The following is a 17575-nucleotide window of genomic DNA, read 5'->3' as shown; positions in this document are numbered from 1 at the left end:
CCAAGTATGAAAAGTCACGTACGATTAATGTCGGGAGTCGGGAGTTTCGCACAAAGTATCACGAGATTAAAATCGGGAGTGTCGCGTACGATTAACGTATTTACGTCGGGAGTGTCGTTTAAATTGTCGTGCGATTATTTTATTTTGCTCATTAATGCGCGCGCGTGATCGTATTTTTGCGTGTGTTGTGTAATGCGTAAATGCCAAAAAGACGCTACTGAAAAGTACGAACAAAAAAGGTGGTGAAGAGGAGGCCCGGGGAGGCATCGGGCGAAGCAACCATGTGGTAAGCAGATTATAATTAAAACAAATTTATATAATATTATATAAATATATAATTATTGTATATATATACATATATGTGTTTTTTTATTTGTTATAGATCAACGCTTTGTACTATATAGAGCTGCTGCGCATCGTATCGGTGAGTGTAATGCATGTATACGTATATAACATTATCTGTATATGTAGATTATAATCACCAGAAATTAATTAATGTTTATACGATCAATTTCAATGTCAATATGGAATTGTTAATTATTGATATCTCGATCGCACACAGTTAATTAACAAAAAGTTAATTTTAGAAACAAGATAAATAAAAAATAAAATTGAAAATTTAACTTGCATACAAAACTAAACTATTTCGCATTATAGAACTAATTTGCATTATATTATATTTGCGCATTTATTTTTTAATTATGCGGACTGAAAAAGCATTTAAGCAATTAAACAATTATAGAAATAATTCAATATGTGCTATCTCGAAATCCATTTATTACGAAACACAAATACATCTTAAAAAATCGAAATCTTGTTATATTTAATATAGTTTTATGCTATAAATGATTGGGAATTGTAGAGAAGAATATAAAACTGTTTCGGTAAAAATACTTGTTTTTATTACATCGATAGGATATAACTCATTGTTATCAGCGAAAAAAAAATCACAAATATTTTTCATTATAAAGTCATTCATCGAGTCAGTCGGACGACTCGCTTATAAATGACTACGGCAATGACAATAATAACGATAATTCCTTTTTACACGAATCACAGTAAGATTCTAATTTGTTCGTCAACGTTGTTTCGAACTAAATCTCTGAAATAAAATATATATTTGTATATATATATTTATTTTTATATTTATATATTTACTCATCTTTATATATATATATTTATATTCATTATATAACTTCTGTTTCTTTATCCGCATAAAAGCAGCAGCGTTTTAACACATTTAGAAGTTTTTTTGAATATATAAATTACAAGAGGGACGATAGGAGAGAGAGGCGTTGTGTGAATGTTACACGACTAAGAAAATGTACATTCATCATTAACTACTATGTATATATAATACAATAAAAAAGCGTGTAGTCGTAGATGATAATAGTAATAATAATAGTAATAATAGTAGTAATGAATAATAGTAGTAGTAATAGAGTAGTAGCGATATTCGCGGTAGTGATAGTAGCAGTAGTAATAGTAGTAATAGTTCTGGTAATCGCAACGTGAGATATATATACATACTTTATCATGTTATACAACGTGACTATTTCGATTAATGCTTTACATTATCCACAAGTAATATACGCTAATAATGTAAACAAATATCATATAATCTACATTTTACATTTCAACTACTTAAGAATAAAAGATACATACGCATATAATATGTACAATACGTACACAATTGTTTTCTATCGTTCTGTTAGAGAAAAAAGTAACTCTTTCGCTCCCTTCTTATACTTCTATTTTCGTTTTTATGGTTCTCTTTACTGAAAATATGTTAGTATATGTATGTACAATTGTGATAATATAATAACTGCGCCTCTCTATTCATTCGCGTCAGCTAAATAAAATTATAAGAAGCCGCCTGATCGCATTGCGCGACGTTACATCGCATTAACATTAATTAGTATCACTCGATATTAATTCGATATTACAATTAAAATCGTCTCTCGCGTGACGAGCGATTTTTTTTCAGCTAACTACTGTATACACATACACACACAATGATGTGCTGCGCTTGTATGTACGAATACGTCGCTTGTGATCGGTACACCATCAAGTTATTTTCAAGAATACACGTGGATTTTTCCCTGAGACTGATTATAACGATTGAAACCTTTGTGCTACGCGGCGCCAAAAAAAGGCGTATTATGATATATCTTAAGCATTACGAACCGTACTACTTCTGCGCCCTTTCTTCTTCGCATCTCGTCCCGTAATGTCTGCATATACTTATAATTACGTTCGTTTCCTCCTCAAGAAACAACGTACAGAAGCATCACGAGACGATAAGTACATTTGATCGAACTGGTTCTGTCAAGATTTAAAATAACTCACTTCCCTCACTTGAAATACGCCTTTCTAAATTGCTTCGATCAAACACAATGTCGTTTCGGTGATCGAAACTCGCTACCTTTATCTCTCTTTACAAATTGTCTCCGAATTTTCCGATTAATCACGATAAAAAATATGAGACTTTCTTATTATTAAATATCTTCAATTTGAGCCTTCTCGCGATTTTATTACATTTTGCATCCTCTCTTGCATGAGTATTATTTTACAAGAAATTCTTTCTTTTTTTTTATTTTAGTTATTTTTTTAGCGAGTATCTGAAATCGCCGATACGATTGCATTAGCATTATCCCCACACTTAATATTATCGCGAAAATAGAAGCGACTCGAAGACAAAATGTAAAAAAAAAAAGATTATTGCACAGTGAGCGTTGCTCGACGACATTCGGCCAAGAGAGATATAAACTCTCGAAATAATTTTCTATATCTTCTCTACACTTCTAGAAACAATATGTGATCAATGCACTTAGTCAATTAACAAAACAAAAAACATTATTTCGCGAATTGCACTTTCCATATCATAAGAATTGAGCCATTAACACCTGCTGAATTCATCTTTCATTCAAACTATAATTAATTGCTATACTGGAAGCTATACAAAAACGAATAGCTTCTTATAGAAATTGAAATCTTTATGTCATGTATACACACATATATACACATTACACACACACACACACACACATATACATAAAAGAAAAACTAAAACAAGATATGCACTTTTATGACGATTTAACTTGTTTTCTGAATGAATGAAATATTAATTCTGAATTCGATAAATTGCAACTCAACTCATTTTTCAAGCACCTATTCCCAATTATCAATTAACACATTTCATAAATATAACGCACGACATAATATACAATCTTTCCACAACATAAAGAAAAACAAAAATGAAACTACGATGTGGTAACATGATCGTCTGTGAGAATAATTTCGATTATATTACGCTCTTAAATGTTCATTCTCCTTAATCTAACGACGCGTTCTGTAATTGTGGCTCAAAGGGGAAAACTAACACGAGAGCGATTCCAATTTCACGAATCTCGGGGTGAAATCGTCCCTTAAAAAAAAAAAAACTTCCTAAAGCCATGTGCGAGATAAAAATATATCTGGTACGATAGCTATGTATTTTTTCGCATTCCTAAGATAATTTACTATTATTTAATTACGTTATATCGCTATTTTATATTATTACTATTCCGCGAGACTCTCTCTTGGTTCGACATTTGAAAAAAAGTTCTCACAAAAGAGACTTTTTTTCATTTGCCTGTTGTCGTCATCACTTAGAGAATCATTTCTCTTCTTTCTTTATTCGCCTAAAAGCGTTACATTAACAAACTTCTGATTACTTCAATTCTGATTAATCAGTCCTTAAGAGAATTAATAAAATATCCTCGTTTTATGGATATATTCGTATATTTTACGTATATCCCAATTAAATACTGCTATATAATGTCACAGGTAGCTGTTTCCGTTATCTCCATACTCTTAGCTGCACTAATTAGATACTAGATCGTCCCATTTATTATATTTGCAATGAATTATATGCTTCAAAATTTGTGATTGCGCATTATACTTCCGGCCCAACAATCGATCACCTTTCTTTATACCGCGCGAAAGACATTAACAGGACAGATAGCTAAACAAATTCATTAATTTACGCTCAATTCCAGGAACGGAACCGTTATATATATGTCTCCTATTTTACTAGAACTTCATTTCATTATATTGTGCATTATAAAATACAGATAAAAAAAATCAATTCTCAGTATCGATCAGTTCAAAGTATAAGACAAACAGAAAATAGTCAAAGGATTTCTTTTAGACACGCGTAAAAACACTGATCTTCATTATTGTAAGATTCTTGCGACGTATTGCAGGAACTTGCTGTTCTTCTTCTTAATACATCCAAGTTCTTTGCTAGGACTTTCTGCTCTTTGTAACATTCACATTCAACTTAGCTCCTCGATTCATGACTTTCACAATTATCGTTAAATTTGGGTATGTCATTGGCTATAGGATCAACCACTAGAATTTTTATTACGAGTCTCCTGTCGCTTCCTTCCCTGTTGCCGCTGGCGTTTTACGGTAGCAGTTGCGGTGCTACCTTTGCCTTCGATTTTCTTCTGATGTTCCTTGGTCAGAATCGAAGTCGATGGTTTCGATATCTGGGGAGATGATCGCCCCAGGGACGCCTCCTGTCACCTGAGACTAATCAACACTTTTTCCACATTTAGCAGAGATTTGACCTTGTCGTTGTACTTGATGAGCGTGACTTTGGAGCCACGCACGTTAATTCTTTCGCCACCACTCAGCAGGTGACAACAACGCGTCTGCTCGAGGAAATCCGGCAGCTTTAGTTCGCGCATGACATCGCGATGCGCGATTGCAGGTGGTCCGGAGTGCGCCTTCGGATTGATTTGACGGAGAAGAGCGTCGCGACTCTTTATTCGCAAAATCGTCATAAGATCTTGAAGCAGCACCCACTTGTCGGGATCGTTGTTCAGAGTGAAAAGGACAGGTAGATTGATATCGCTCACTTCCATTTCGACGTCGTTTAGCTCGACTGATTCGGGACTGTCCGATGGAACGTTATCGAGTGGATTGTAGCCCGTCTCTTCCGGATCTAAAAACAAGAAAATATTCATAGAAAATTAGTCAAATTAATAAAATGCATCTATATATGCATGTATATTTACGAAATTTTTTAGAATTTTCAAATAAAAACTTATGTCGACCATTACATACCTAAAATAGAAGTTGGACCAGCAAATGACCATGGTACAGTGACGCGACCTTGGATATCATCCAAGTGCTGTTCTAGAATAGCGTTAGCTTCGGTGTCAACGGCCAACATCAATGGCGTTTGTCCCGAATAGGTAGCCAATAATGGATCGGCACCATACGACAGCAACAACCGTACAAGCTCCGTAGCACCATTCTCCGCTGCTTCGTGAAGCGGTCTAGCAATGAAAAAATATATATATATCACTTTCTATTATCCGATCGACAAACCGTCTATATCCGTTTATCGAGTTCCTCATCTAACTCGAAAATGATAATTATAAACATGCAATTTGACGGAAATATATTACCTAATACCACCGTTAGCACTCTCGCTAACGTTTGCGCCGTAAGCCAACAAGAGTTTCGCGATCTCCAGATGACCTTTGGAACACGCTTCGTGAAGCGGCGTGTATCCCGCATTGTCTTTGGGACTCGATGCACTATTGAGCTTCTCCAGGCAATAAGCAGTCACGTCCTATAGCAGAATACGGGCAGATTGTAGATTGCTATTCGCGAATTATTAGTCAATTCCGTCGCGTGACGTAACAATGCGATCTTACCGTGTAACCAAGACGGGCAGCGCGATGTAATATGGTTTCTCCGACGCCTTTCTTTATAACCCACGTCCTGATTTCAGATTGAATATCGGCCACGCATTCCGGACTCGGTTTGTTAGCTTGGCTTTGCTGTAACATATTGCGTTTTATTGTTGTAAATATAACTTATTTATATTTACAATATTATTATTTATTTATTATTATTTAATATAATATTAATTATATATAAATATAAGTATTATGAAAATTTTAAAGAAATCAAAGTCAAATGAATAGGAGATATAAAATACATATAGGAATCATATATGTATACATACTCTTTTCCTTTCCTTCGGCAATGACTCGTCCTTCTTTAACGGTTTCTTCTTCTTACGGATATAATCAAATCCAGAGCGGAATTTTCGTCGACCAGGTCGGAGCTTCAGCTTCTTTTTGTTACGCATATCCAAATCATTCTTGTCATCTTCGTCATTATTCTCCTCTCTAACGTCATTCGTCTCTTCCTGTTCCATCTCAGTCTTGATACGATGTAGCTTTTTATTCGCGAGCGATTTAAGCAAATCCTTCCGCCTCTCGGCGGTGAGCAGGTGACGTTTCGAGTTCGCAATCGCCTTGTGACTTCGTAAGATACCGGCGCTTCTCAAACGGGATACTACTTTCTGCTTCAACGTTCGCGCTTTGCCCAACGCGTTTTCCGGCGTTTCGTTCTGCGAATCATCGTCTTGAGATGTATCGTCGTGATTTTGCATCGGCGGGGCTGACGCGGGTCTATCCTCGCCGAATACCTCGCGAATAGTCGCCTCCTTCTTCAAGACTTTCGTCTCCGTTCTCGTTCTGCTCTTCAGTACCATAGTAGAGAACTCATTGGGCAGCGTATGGTTGTTCTTGAACGCGTCGCGGAAATTATTGACCGTCTCTTTGCGGAAATAACCGATAAGGACGGAGTTGGCGACTTTAATGGGATTTTTATTATTCTTCGAGATCTTATTTTTAGAGTTCTTCGATGTTTCGGAGACAAGCGGTGCGAGACTCGGCGTTGGCAAAAGTTCTGGTTCGTTACTGCTCTTATTAAGGATCTTACTAGTCTTCGAATTTTGTTTCTTCTTCGAGTCCTTCTGACCGCCACCACCACTTCCGACTTTTTGCGCGAGAACATCGACAATGGAATTGTTCTCCGATCGGAAATGTTTTGTCATAGTCTTCGGAGGACAAGAAACGGTGGTTGACGAAGTTGCCTCCTCGTCGTCAATTTTGCCACCGAGTCCAATGATGCTGTAGCTATAATTGGATTCCATGTCGCTATCTATCAACCTCTTATTACGACTGAGACACACGTCGGAACTGTCCATCGAAACGGAAAGGGCCGGCGAACCGGGATCCAAATCCGGCAACGACGTGGACAGACGATGAAAGCGCGACGGCTTCGACACTGTTATTAACCTAGTTGGCATTCTCAAAGACTTTTTATATACGTAGACCTCTTCTTCCCACCCGGGCCTGAAGTCACTACCGTCGCCGAACAACGGTTTTGGTTTTGCTTTTTGCGAGGTCCCACCGCCTTTGGGAGGCGTGGACATTTTGGACTCTTTCTCTGGCTTCACCTTATGGGGAGTAGTGTCCCTTGAACGAAGCTTCATACCTTCAGACGCGTTAGCCGTAGGTCGTTTCCTGGCTCGAAGTCTGTCAGCCACCGAAGAACCATGGAGTTCAGTACTGGCATCGCTATCCTCGCTCGAGGATTCACTGCCGCTGGAGGATTCGAGCTTGATCCTACTACCACGACGAACTCGTCTCCTTCGGCATATTACTTCCTCGTCGCAATCACTATCCTCTTTCTTCACCTCCAGTTTTTTCCTCTTAATTAGCGGCACTTCGTCCGAATCATCGTTCGAGTGTTTATCGTCGTCCTTCTTCAATCCAGGTTCCGTCTTGATCTTGATGTCCTTAAGGATCAAGTTTTTGTCTTCCTGGTTCGTTTCTAGCGACTCCTTAATATCTTCGGACTTGCGAGATTGCGGTGCATTGGTATCCGATTCCTTGTCACTGTCGTTAGCTGCGTCCTCGGGCTTCGACGTCGTGGTACCACTCATCTTTTTTCTACGTCCGCGTTTCTTTACGACGTCGCCAGCGCGCAATTGTTCCATAAACTTATCACAAGCTGTACTCCAAAATGGATCCATCTCGTTGATTTTGTCGTTTTCCTGCAAACAATGATCAACGAAAAAAAACATAATAACATATCATATTTTAAAAAGACTTTAAAGATATATTTTACAATGTATTATATTAGCAAACATAAATTTAATATAAAGTTGCGACGAAAAAGAATCATATATATATCTTGTAAATACTATATCTTTTCATATGGCTCAGTCTAATATGTATATAATTTATAAATAACTTATAAATTTATACATATTTATATATAAATATAATATAAATAATATAATATATATTTTGAAATAATCTCTCAAATGATTCCTTAAAGTCACAAATCACAATACATAATTTAAAAATTATCATTTACACGTTAGTAAAAAAAGTGTGAATGCAAATTATATTTACAGAAGAAAGAGAACAAACTAATAATTTTAACTATGACAAATTTTAAAAAAATCTGGGTCCTCTCTTTCTCTTATATTAGCCGTATAAATAATTTATTTTTAATTTTTCTTTATCTTACAATTGTTTATATGTACTACTATACTGCGGTACATTACCTTCAACTCTATCTTTACGAGATCCGTCGAGGATGCCATATTCATACACACTGCATCATTGAGGGGAATCGGGGGTTGCACTTTGGATAACTGTTTCCTGTCCCTCCTCATCTCCTCTAAACTTTGCCGCTCAAGAACCGGCATCTCGCCGTCGGAATCGCTCTCCCGGAAGTCGAAGATGGATGTTTCGGACGAACTTCTGCATCCGCTCGCTCGAGTCGGTACCGTGGGTGCGACTATGACGGCGACGGGCACCGTCGCCGGTACGGGCATGTTGTCGTCATCAGTCCTCGAGAACAAACGTCTTCTGGGCGGCAAGACCATTTTCTCGCGCGTCAGTTTCGGCGGGCTGCCCGCGGATGAGCCGGACTGCGGTGTCGACGTCGAGGCCGCGTTATCGATTTCTATATGTACAATATAAATCCAATTATACGCACGTCAAAAATGATAACAGCCTGTATTCAACCGTAATCGATGTCGCTGAACAGTGAAACGCGATATCTTCTCGTATAAAAAAAGTCTTACACAAGTCTTATCCAACAATTACCTCTCGGCGTAGATGATATATCCTGAGGAGCTGCTTTCGTAAACTGTCCGGTCCCGACCTAAATAGAGACGGAAAGATCTCTCGTGAGATTATCGGTAATCAATAGCAATGATACGCATATAACAATTATGACAAGCAATACCTGTTTGAGTTCCGCCTTCGTCCTAATTTTCGCGGCTAAGATGGCGGCGAGGCCGTCGTCCTTGTCACGATGAATCTGATTCTCGGCGCCGCGGGGTCCCGCGAGGGAAGCCTCCTTGCCAGGTAACGTGGCGGATGCGTTCACCCTCGAGGCGTACATGCTGCGCGGCGCCTCCTGAGTAATCGAGTCTATTGCTCGCGGAACGTGGAGCTTGTAATGCGGCGGTGTGTTGCTGTTGCGCTCCAGCAGACTCGCCGCCGTGAACGGTGACAGATTGTGTCTGCCGATGTTCGTTTTAGGTTCGACTGGCGCGACAACCTAAGGGAATTTCGTCAGGGATTGTCGTCAGAATTGTTAAACGAATAATAATTGTCTATGTCTAGAGAGATTAAATAATGATATTTCTAAAGAAACTAAGCCGCGTTACATTTAATTAAAATTCATTCTATATTTATAAAGATCTTGATTTTAACGCGTCATTGACTAATGAATATTTCGTCGAATTAGCGATAAATTATTAGATAATTATAGCAATGGCAAAAATGTAAAGATTTAAATTAATGAGATACATAAATTTAGATTTTTTTTTAATTATCACAGATAAAATTTCGAAATTACCTTATTCTGGAAACTTTGCTGGCTGTGATTAACCAAAATAGGCTGCTGGCTGTTGAGCTGTTCATCCCTCTGCTGTTTGTTCTCCAGACTATTCCTCAGCAAACTAAGCACTCTCTTGTCAGCGCCAGTATTACTAGGTTGATCTATCGGCTGGCCGCCGGACGTCACGCTCAGAGAACTCGTCATCTTTTGAACTGTCTGACGATAAGGAGAGTAAATCGATGAAGCGCCACTTAACTGTTGCGGCAACACATGCATGTTCGCGTTAGGTTTCGAAGTTATCGGGTGACTGTACGACGAGGGCAAGCTCCGCACAACTTTGGACTCCGGATAGGTCTTCTTATCACAGTAAGCCGGCTGATACCTGGACGATTCCGGCGCAGAATAACCACCACTATCGAGTCTTTGATCGTAAACGCCGGGTGTTACTAGAGTTCCGTTCGGTAAAGGAACCGGCAAGTTCATCTCTTGTCGTTTCTGCTGTTCGTTCAGTGCGCTCGCAGTCGACAGTTTCGGCTCAGCGATCTGCTTGTCGGTGCTCGGTACTCGCCAAGAAACCCTGGGCTGTTTGCTAGGACTCCCTATGCCGTAGATTGCTTCTCCGGCCCTCTTGAACGGCATGCGCTCACGCTGAGAGAACTGCTGATCGAATTTGGCCCTGTTATCGCCTAAATAATACTTGTTGGGGTCGGGCGCGTAATCCTGCGCGGGCAGTGTAGGCGGACCGACCCGTGACGACGGGTCTATCATCGGAGAATACTTGGAGAACCTCGAGGAATCATTCGTTTGGAGATACGATGCGGACGATGCGGACGACGACGACGAAGGCGGCGGTATCGTCAGACCGTCATACAGTGACGTGGGCAGTGGACGTTTCTTGAACGTGGACATGTGAGGCAGTGGTGCCGTATTGTTCGCTTGATGGGACGAGAGAGGCTGAGCGGGCGGAACGTACAACTGCGTGCTGCTCCTACGAAGAGGATTCTCGTGGTGCGATTGATGGCGTAGCGGCGCCGAGTTAAAATCCGGCAGGAAATCGACCTTGGGTGCGCACACCGCCTGCGGTGTCGATGCCCGAACGCAGGTCACGGGCATGGAATTCCTCGAGCTGTTACTCGAAGGTCTAGAGTCGTACGACGACGAGTACGATGGCTGTGCTGGTGCCGACTGATGCACGGCAGGTGGAGGCGGCATCGGTCTGCTCACGTTGCTCCTGGTGGTACCTAAGTTCGAGCTACTGACATGTTTGTCGGTGCTGGTGGCTTCAAGATCGTCCTGCGCCGTAGAATCGGCCGAAGTCTTAACTGTCTTTACGGATAAGTCCAAGGGAGACTCCCTCTTCCGAACTGCACTGCTCGGCGACGGAGAACTCGCCATAGCGGCGGCCGGAGCAGTTTGACCGCCGCTAGACGACGTTAAGTTTTGATAAGGAGGATACTCTTTGTAACCATAATTTTCGGTCGTCATTCGCGGCTGATGATGGTGATGGTGATGATGATGAGACGACGATCCCGCCGCTCGATCAGACTCGTCGGAAGACTGATACGCGTGGATCGTTGAAACGGAAGACCTCGCGCCGCCGATACCGCCGTGACTGATAGAAGTCACCGTGGTACTGCTGGTGGAGTTGCTGCCATGATGACTGGGTGCGAGCGTAGTAGCGTATGACGACGAGAGGTAGCCTTGTTGGCCGCTATATCGACTGCCATACGTCATATTCGTCACGGTGGTTGTCCTGCCGTTCACTGGTATCGCGTGATTCATTACCGATGCCGGAGTCATCGGGTACTCGGCGAGTCTCTGCGCGGGCATCGACGAGGGCGTCGTCGGTGGCATCGCGGCGGGTGCCATCTTACTGTTAGCATTCGTCGAGTGTATTCGTTGTCGTTGTACCATTGACTGCGCCGATTTCCCCAAAGGTTCTCGCCTGTTGGAATGATAGGATGAGAGGGCAGCGATGGGTGGCAGATTGTGCGTGTTGCTGTTCCTCTGCGTAGATGACCGATGCGTAGCGTAGGGCGTCGCGGCATCTGTCGCACTCCTCTTCGCGATCTCCGCATCATTGTATGTAGTGTGTTTGCTACCGTTCTGCTGATAGCTACCCAGATTGTTGCTATTAGGTGTGCCAGGAAATACCGTCTGCGACGCTAGCATCTGCTGCATACCGTACGGTTGACTGTGAGATCGACCGGATTGAGAATAATAATTACTCCCTTGAGACTCCGATTGTGAGCTCTTCTGGAAGGAATGGTACGAAGATTGAGACGATGGCGCCGGTGCGTAAGGCACCGCCATATCACGAGCCGCGTAATTGGTCTGATAATGTTGAGAGGTGACCGATGGCAAGTTGTACGAGTGCGGCGTTGATCTCGACGAAGCCGGCGGTGGTGGTGGCGGTGGATAGGTCGGCGAGTGTGGTTGGAAGCTGTTGTGCGGCGAAGGCGTATGATGGGGAGAGGGAGATGCGTGCGGATTGTGTAGATTGGACACGTGGGGCGATTGCCGCTGCGGCGACGGAGTTGCGTGATGCGGCGACGGCGTGACATGATGCGACGGCATCTCGTGATGCGGCGACGGCGTTGTTCCTGCATGGTAGCCGCTCGACGGTGGTGGCATATGCTGCTGCGGATGGTTTGCCGCCGCGGCGGAAGAGGTCGACGTTGGGACGCCGTGCGGGGGCGGCGGTAGCACGCGACTTCCGTACGGACCGGAGGAACCGTGCGAATGCGGTGAAACGTTTATACGACTAGGATATTGCTGCTGCTGTTGATGATGCACCGAAGAGGCGACGGACGACGACGGAATGTGCCCCGGAAGATTCTGCGACTGCGATTGCGAAGGAATGTGACTGGAGGAGGAATTGCCTGCAGCGGGCTGACGCGGGCTGATCGCCGATGACGAGGAGAAAGGAACGGTGGAAGAGTGCGGTGCTCCGTCCGAACTATGCGATCTGTCATTGAGGCTCGAAGCGGAATTGGTCGCTAGACGATGGGCCTGTTGCTGATATTGATTCGTGGAACGGTAATTCTGAGAGGAAGAGGGAGAGCCGGATCCGTACACAGTGGATCCGCCAAGAGGATTCTGAACGGGTGGCACATTGCTGCCGTAAGTACCGGGTACTCGTTGCTGCTCCGGCGGACAGTGTCCTTGAGCGACGATTCCGGACGACGACGCGTTGTTCTGCTCCATCGGTGTCGGCCTCGTACTCGGTTGTTGAACCGTACTTGAAGGCTGCGCTACATTAGCGGATTGATAAATGGAACTCTGCGAGTACGGAGCCGGTGCGCATTTCGTGATGTCCGGATGATGATAACGTGGATAATATTGAGCCCTCTGCACGACGATCGGCTGCGATTGCCGATCATTGTTGCTCGCCATCTGATAAGTCGAAACGGGGTGTGACGTAGAAGAGGCGAGGATCTCCGCCGTGTTGAAAGATGACCTGCTAACATTGTTGAGCTGCTGATACACCGGTCCCGGGGAATGTGGTGGCTGAGGCGGTTGCATCTGATGCAAGTGCGACGACAAGTTTGAAGTCGAGGGATGCAACTGGTGATGATGATTGTGATCGTTGGAGGACAAGGTGGACGACGAAGACGATGACGATGTTGGCGGTGATCTCTGCGAGAAGTTCGTCGACGATGCGACGTTAGAGGCGACGACGGAGGAGGAGGAGGAAGAGGAAGAGGACTGGTGATTAGAAGGTTGCATTTCGGTTAAAGTAACGGTGCCCGAAGAGGAAGAGGAACTAGGTTCCATGGCGGAGCTTTCGTCGCCTGGTCTCGTGTCCGGGACTTCAACCTTGGTCGGCTGCGGCGGATAAGGTTCCACGTGCGGATTCCAGAAACCGGAAGCATTGCTACTCTCCACCGACAACGACGGTCTGACGTCGGTGGGGTAACGATTCGACTCCTGGCCATTGCTACCGCTGCTGCTGCCGTTGACGGAAGTCGAGATTGACTGAGTCGGCTGCGATGCATCATGATCGTGCGTCGTCGTCGTCGATGTCGACGAGGCGGAATTCGTGGAGGATGTCGCGTGGAGATCCACCGACGTGGCCGCGCCACCACCTGTACTAGGTACAGGCAGTCCCTGGAAGTACTGGCGAGCCCCCTCTAACACGTTCGTGAAGCTCACATCCATGTCACGCCGACTGCTAATCTACAATAACAAGATAAATACATAATAATATAATATAATGCGTACATAATACATGTTTATATAAGTCGTTATAATTCATCTATCAAACACAATTAATTCTAGAAACAAATATTTTCTCTTTGTCGTTTCATATATAACGATAATGATCATCTATATTACTCGAAATCATATCAGAATTGATAATAATCGAAAACAAAGTCATCATTCACGCTGAATTATTAAAGAGATTCGTCGACCACGGCAGATTTAGGGTCAGGGTTATACGATCGCAAAGCTCCAAAGTCGAGTCCGAAGGGGCACTTCTCTCCGGGGATTACCGAATCGTTCACACGATGCCGTCGACCCGGCAGAACGTGCCAGCAACGGAGGAGAACGAGGCCGAAGCATTAATCTTCATTGTCTTGTATTTGTCTGTTACGAGAGGAGAGCAGACGTATACACTCTCTCTCCTCCCCATCGCCATATCTCCTTCGTCTTCGATCTCAACCAGGCAGCTCCGATCTCGCATTATTAATTGCGTAGCATTGCGAAAGATAAGATCATTTCTTGTTATAATCTACCGAGGGAGGCAAAAAGTAGCAAAAGAGTGGCTGAATTATATTCGACGACAACTACAACATCCTTCGAGATACTAGATTCTCTGACGACTTCAAGTATCGATAGAGAAAATCAACCATTTCCACATTCGTTAAAAAGTCAAGACTAACGACGATGTAATATATCGACATAAAACAGATAGAGTGTGTAATATAGATATAAGATATCGCGTGAATGAACGACTCGACTTTTACCGCTTTTTGTTTGAAGGGCGCTAAGGTTGTTTCAGGGCAAAGGTGGTGTATCACGTTTAGTAGTAGTTCCAATGGGAGTTTCGGTTATCATAATAGAGGGAACTGCGCGGCGTTATTACCACCATCATCGCCGCGAGGCAAATAGCCTCTTTAGCGATCGGCGAAGCATCGAAGACCCCGTCATCCTCTACTCGAGGCAGCCGGTCGCCTGTAATATAGATCACTATCGATCGGTCGAGGAAGAGAGAGTGAGAAAGAGACGATGGATGGTTCGGTTCGAAGGTTTTCGGTGTGTGCCAGCGATCTTGCATCGTGGCTCATTGAGACGTGGAAAAAGGGGCGCAGAAGTTAGATATCGGAAAGCTGTAAACATATATAACATGGGAAGCCGTATGTACGTGTCGAAGACACGCACCAAGACCACCGTTAACATCACCTACGGGGAAGATCTCGACTATCGCATACGCTCGTAATAATCGGGGATGAAGCGAGGAGACAGCAAAGCACAAATATAATAGCAAATATCGATACGAGATCGGATTTCATACGCGTATCGCATATAATACTCGGAACAACGCACAATCGTAATCACATTTTTATCTGTTTCCAGGATTAATCATCGTTATCGTAAATGGCTGATAAAAAGAATTATAAAATCGTAAAAGAGTTTCTCAGGCTTTTATATCAAACTTTTTCGTGAAAACCCAAAAAGTAAAAAAATGCATTATAACTCTCTTATATTATGATGAACTTTGCTAGTCCGGTTTATTTATTTCTTTTTTTCACTTTTTTGTGTATTTATGTGCAATGTTGCAATATTGCAGCACACGCCTAGCGATTCTACTTTTCTTAAAGTTTATGATCTCGTTTTTTATACCGATTGTTTCGTTGTTTTATATAAACATTTCCCTTTCTAAAAAAGGCATGTTAAGTCGATTCTCGAAAGTCTCGAAGTATTGTTGCCTTTTTCGCAATGCTGATTGGCTCTCTGTCGATTCGCGTTGTGTTTTATATTCGTAGTATCGAAAGACTGTCATCGCGAGCAGCTTGACAGTTAGTCCAAAATAAAATAAAATAAAATAATAATATGTTTTAAATAATATGTTATAATACTTTAAACTTGATTAATATTTTTGACAATTATCAGCTGATAACTGTCAAAAATATTAACCGAATTTTAAATAACATATTATTTAAAACATGTTATTATTTGATTTAATTTTATTTTGAACTAACTGTCAAACTGCTAATCATCGCGATGACAGTCTCTCTATGCTACGAATATAACGCACAATCAAGCGTATCAAGACAATTAATCAGCATCGCGGAAAAGAGTACTTGCAAGAATCGACTTAACATGTCTTTCTAAAAAAAAACTAAAACAACACAAGCGCGCGCTACGCCATTCCTCGATTTTATATATAAAAAAAATGATGTTTTTATATAAAATTTGTTTAAACTTTAAAACGCGCCCTCAGAAAATGTTCTACGACTTACGCAGGCCTTAATTTTCGCAAAAAACGTTTAAACTTTGAATTCAAAAATTAAGGCCTGTGTAAGTCGTAGAACATTTTCCGAGGGTTCATTTTGTAGGTCTTGAAGAGACCTTTAAAACGCGTTCTCAGAAAATGTTCTACGACTTACAATAGACAGGCCTTAATTTTTGCAAAAAAAAACGCAATATATAACGTTATACATATATGTCAAAAGTCTTAAGATTTTTCTAAAAATTATTCAGAAAAAAAGAATAAATACCATAGAAATCTTTCAGATTTCTTATACATCGAAAGATCGAACATCATCAGAACATTATTATTACGGGCGACTCCGGAAAGTTGCGGGATTCCCTTCGGAGCACCGGAATCATGCCCATTGACTAGATTCGCGAGCATAACACCGAGCCTCCACCACGCTCGATAGAAATGGCTAGGTGCGGGAATCAATATCGCGCACCCTTGCCGAGCAACCTGAGGGGCTGCCGGTTTGGTCCCCTTCGTGCGCCAGTCAAAGACCCCCTCTCGCGTTCTCCCCCTGCGACCCGTCCCCGTCGCATCCGTCTCGTTCCATTCCCGCGTCCCGTTCTCCATTACATTCTGTCCCGTTACACGCTCGTACGTACACGACGATCCCGCTGATGTTGTACGCGCGAGGGCAGGAGAAAGGGTAAGGGGAAAGGGTGGTATATGTGGGCGGCAGAGGGACGGTTTAGCTGGAATTCTCACGATTTCAAGCATGGCCGGGCCACTCGATAAGGCTACACCGTAGGGTAATAAATATCCAGGCTAAAGCAGTGGCCCCGACGCGCCTTTCGGGGGTTTCGACCGAGGGCGCATTTACGCTCGAGTCGCTTTAAAACGAAAAGGCCGCCCTTCTCTCCTCCCGATAAGATCCGCGACAAATGGCACCACCCCTCTTTCTCTCTCTCGTTTTCTACGGCAAAAACGGTGAAATTATGTGGCACACGTGGTAAGCAATCTCCGTAAATACCGCGAGAAGTGATCGATCATAGACGATATCCGCGATCCCGCACTGGAAACGTTCCTACGGGAATATCATTGATTGGCCTACTTCTAGATCACCAGAACATATATTCATCGACCTGAGGGAAGACATTTAATTTATATCTATAGATTAAATTAAATAATGTATAATATATCAGGCGCATCCCCTAATTAATAATATCTGTAATATAGTAATCCTGTGTGCTCTTTCGAAATAAAATAAATTATTCATCTATTTATTCAGACACAACACAAGATTAAAAAATTTAGAACGCTTCAACGCTATGTGCTAATTAATAATAAATTAATATTGTTATCTCGGAACATTATCTATTTATTCAGATCTATTTAACCCGCGCACAAGATGAAACTGGAATTACAAAA

General features: G+C 42.4%; 1 protein-coding gene and 1 long non-coding RNA gene across 4 annotated transcripts in view; one reads left to right on the top strand and one right to left on the bottom strand.

The window, feature by feature from the left end:
* The first annotated feature begins 381 nt into the window (after window positions 1-381).
* LOC145935780 (uncharacterized) overlaps window positions 382-17575 on the top strand; it is a 122490-nt gene continuing 105296 nt past the window's right edge. Inside the window, exon 1 of the long non-coding RNA XR_014425279.1 lies at window positions 382-424. This is a non-coding gene — a long non-coding RNA (uncharacterized LOC145935780). The remainder of the gene's footprint in view (window positions 425-17575) is intronic.
* LOC145935779 (uncharacterized) overlaps window positions 1226-17575 on the bottom strand; it is a 176257-nt gene continuing 159907 nt past the window's right edge. For all 3 annotated transcript variants that reach the window (XM_083037376.1, XM_083037374.1, XM_083037375.1), the window contains exons 6-14: window positions 9739-13899; window positions 9121-9438; window positions 8979-9036; window positions 8432-8835; window positions 6029-7912; window positions 5715-5840; window positions 5463-5629; window positions 5116-5330; window positions 1226-4993 (exon numbers count right to left, since the gene is read on the bottom strand). In XM_083037376.1, the coding sequence (XP_082893502.1) occupies window positions 4569-4993; window positions 5116-5330; window positions 5463-5629; window positions 5715-5840; window positions 6029-7912; window positions 8432-8835; window positions 8979-9036; window positions 9121-9438; window positions 9739-13881 (7740 nt within the window). In that variant the 5' untranslated portion in view covers window positions 13882-13899 and the 3' untranslated portion in view covers window positions 1226-4568. The remainder of the gene's footprint in view (window positions 4994-5115; window positions 5331-5462; window positions 5630-5714; window positions 5841-6028; window positions 7913-8431; window positions 8836-8978; window positions 9037-9120; window positions 9439-9738; window positions 13900-17575) is intronic.

Source organism: Prenolepis imparis, unplaced genomic scaffold (genome assembly GCF_030444845.1).
Source record: "Prenolepis imparis isolate NDT839.2.m4 unplaced genomic scaffold, iyPreImpa1.0 SCAF_5, whole genome shotgun sequence".
NCBI classification, from domain to species: domain Eukaryota; kingdom Metazoa; phylum Arthropoda; class Insecta; order Hymenoptera; family Formicidae; genus Prenolepis; species Prenolepis imparis.
This window is presented reverse-complemented; position numbering and strand designations above follow the sequence as displayed.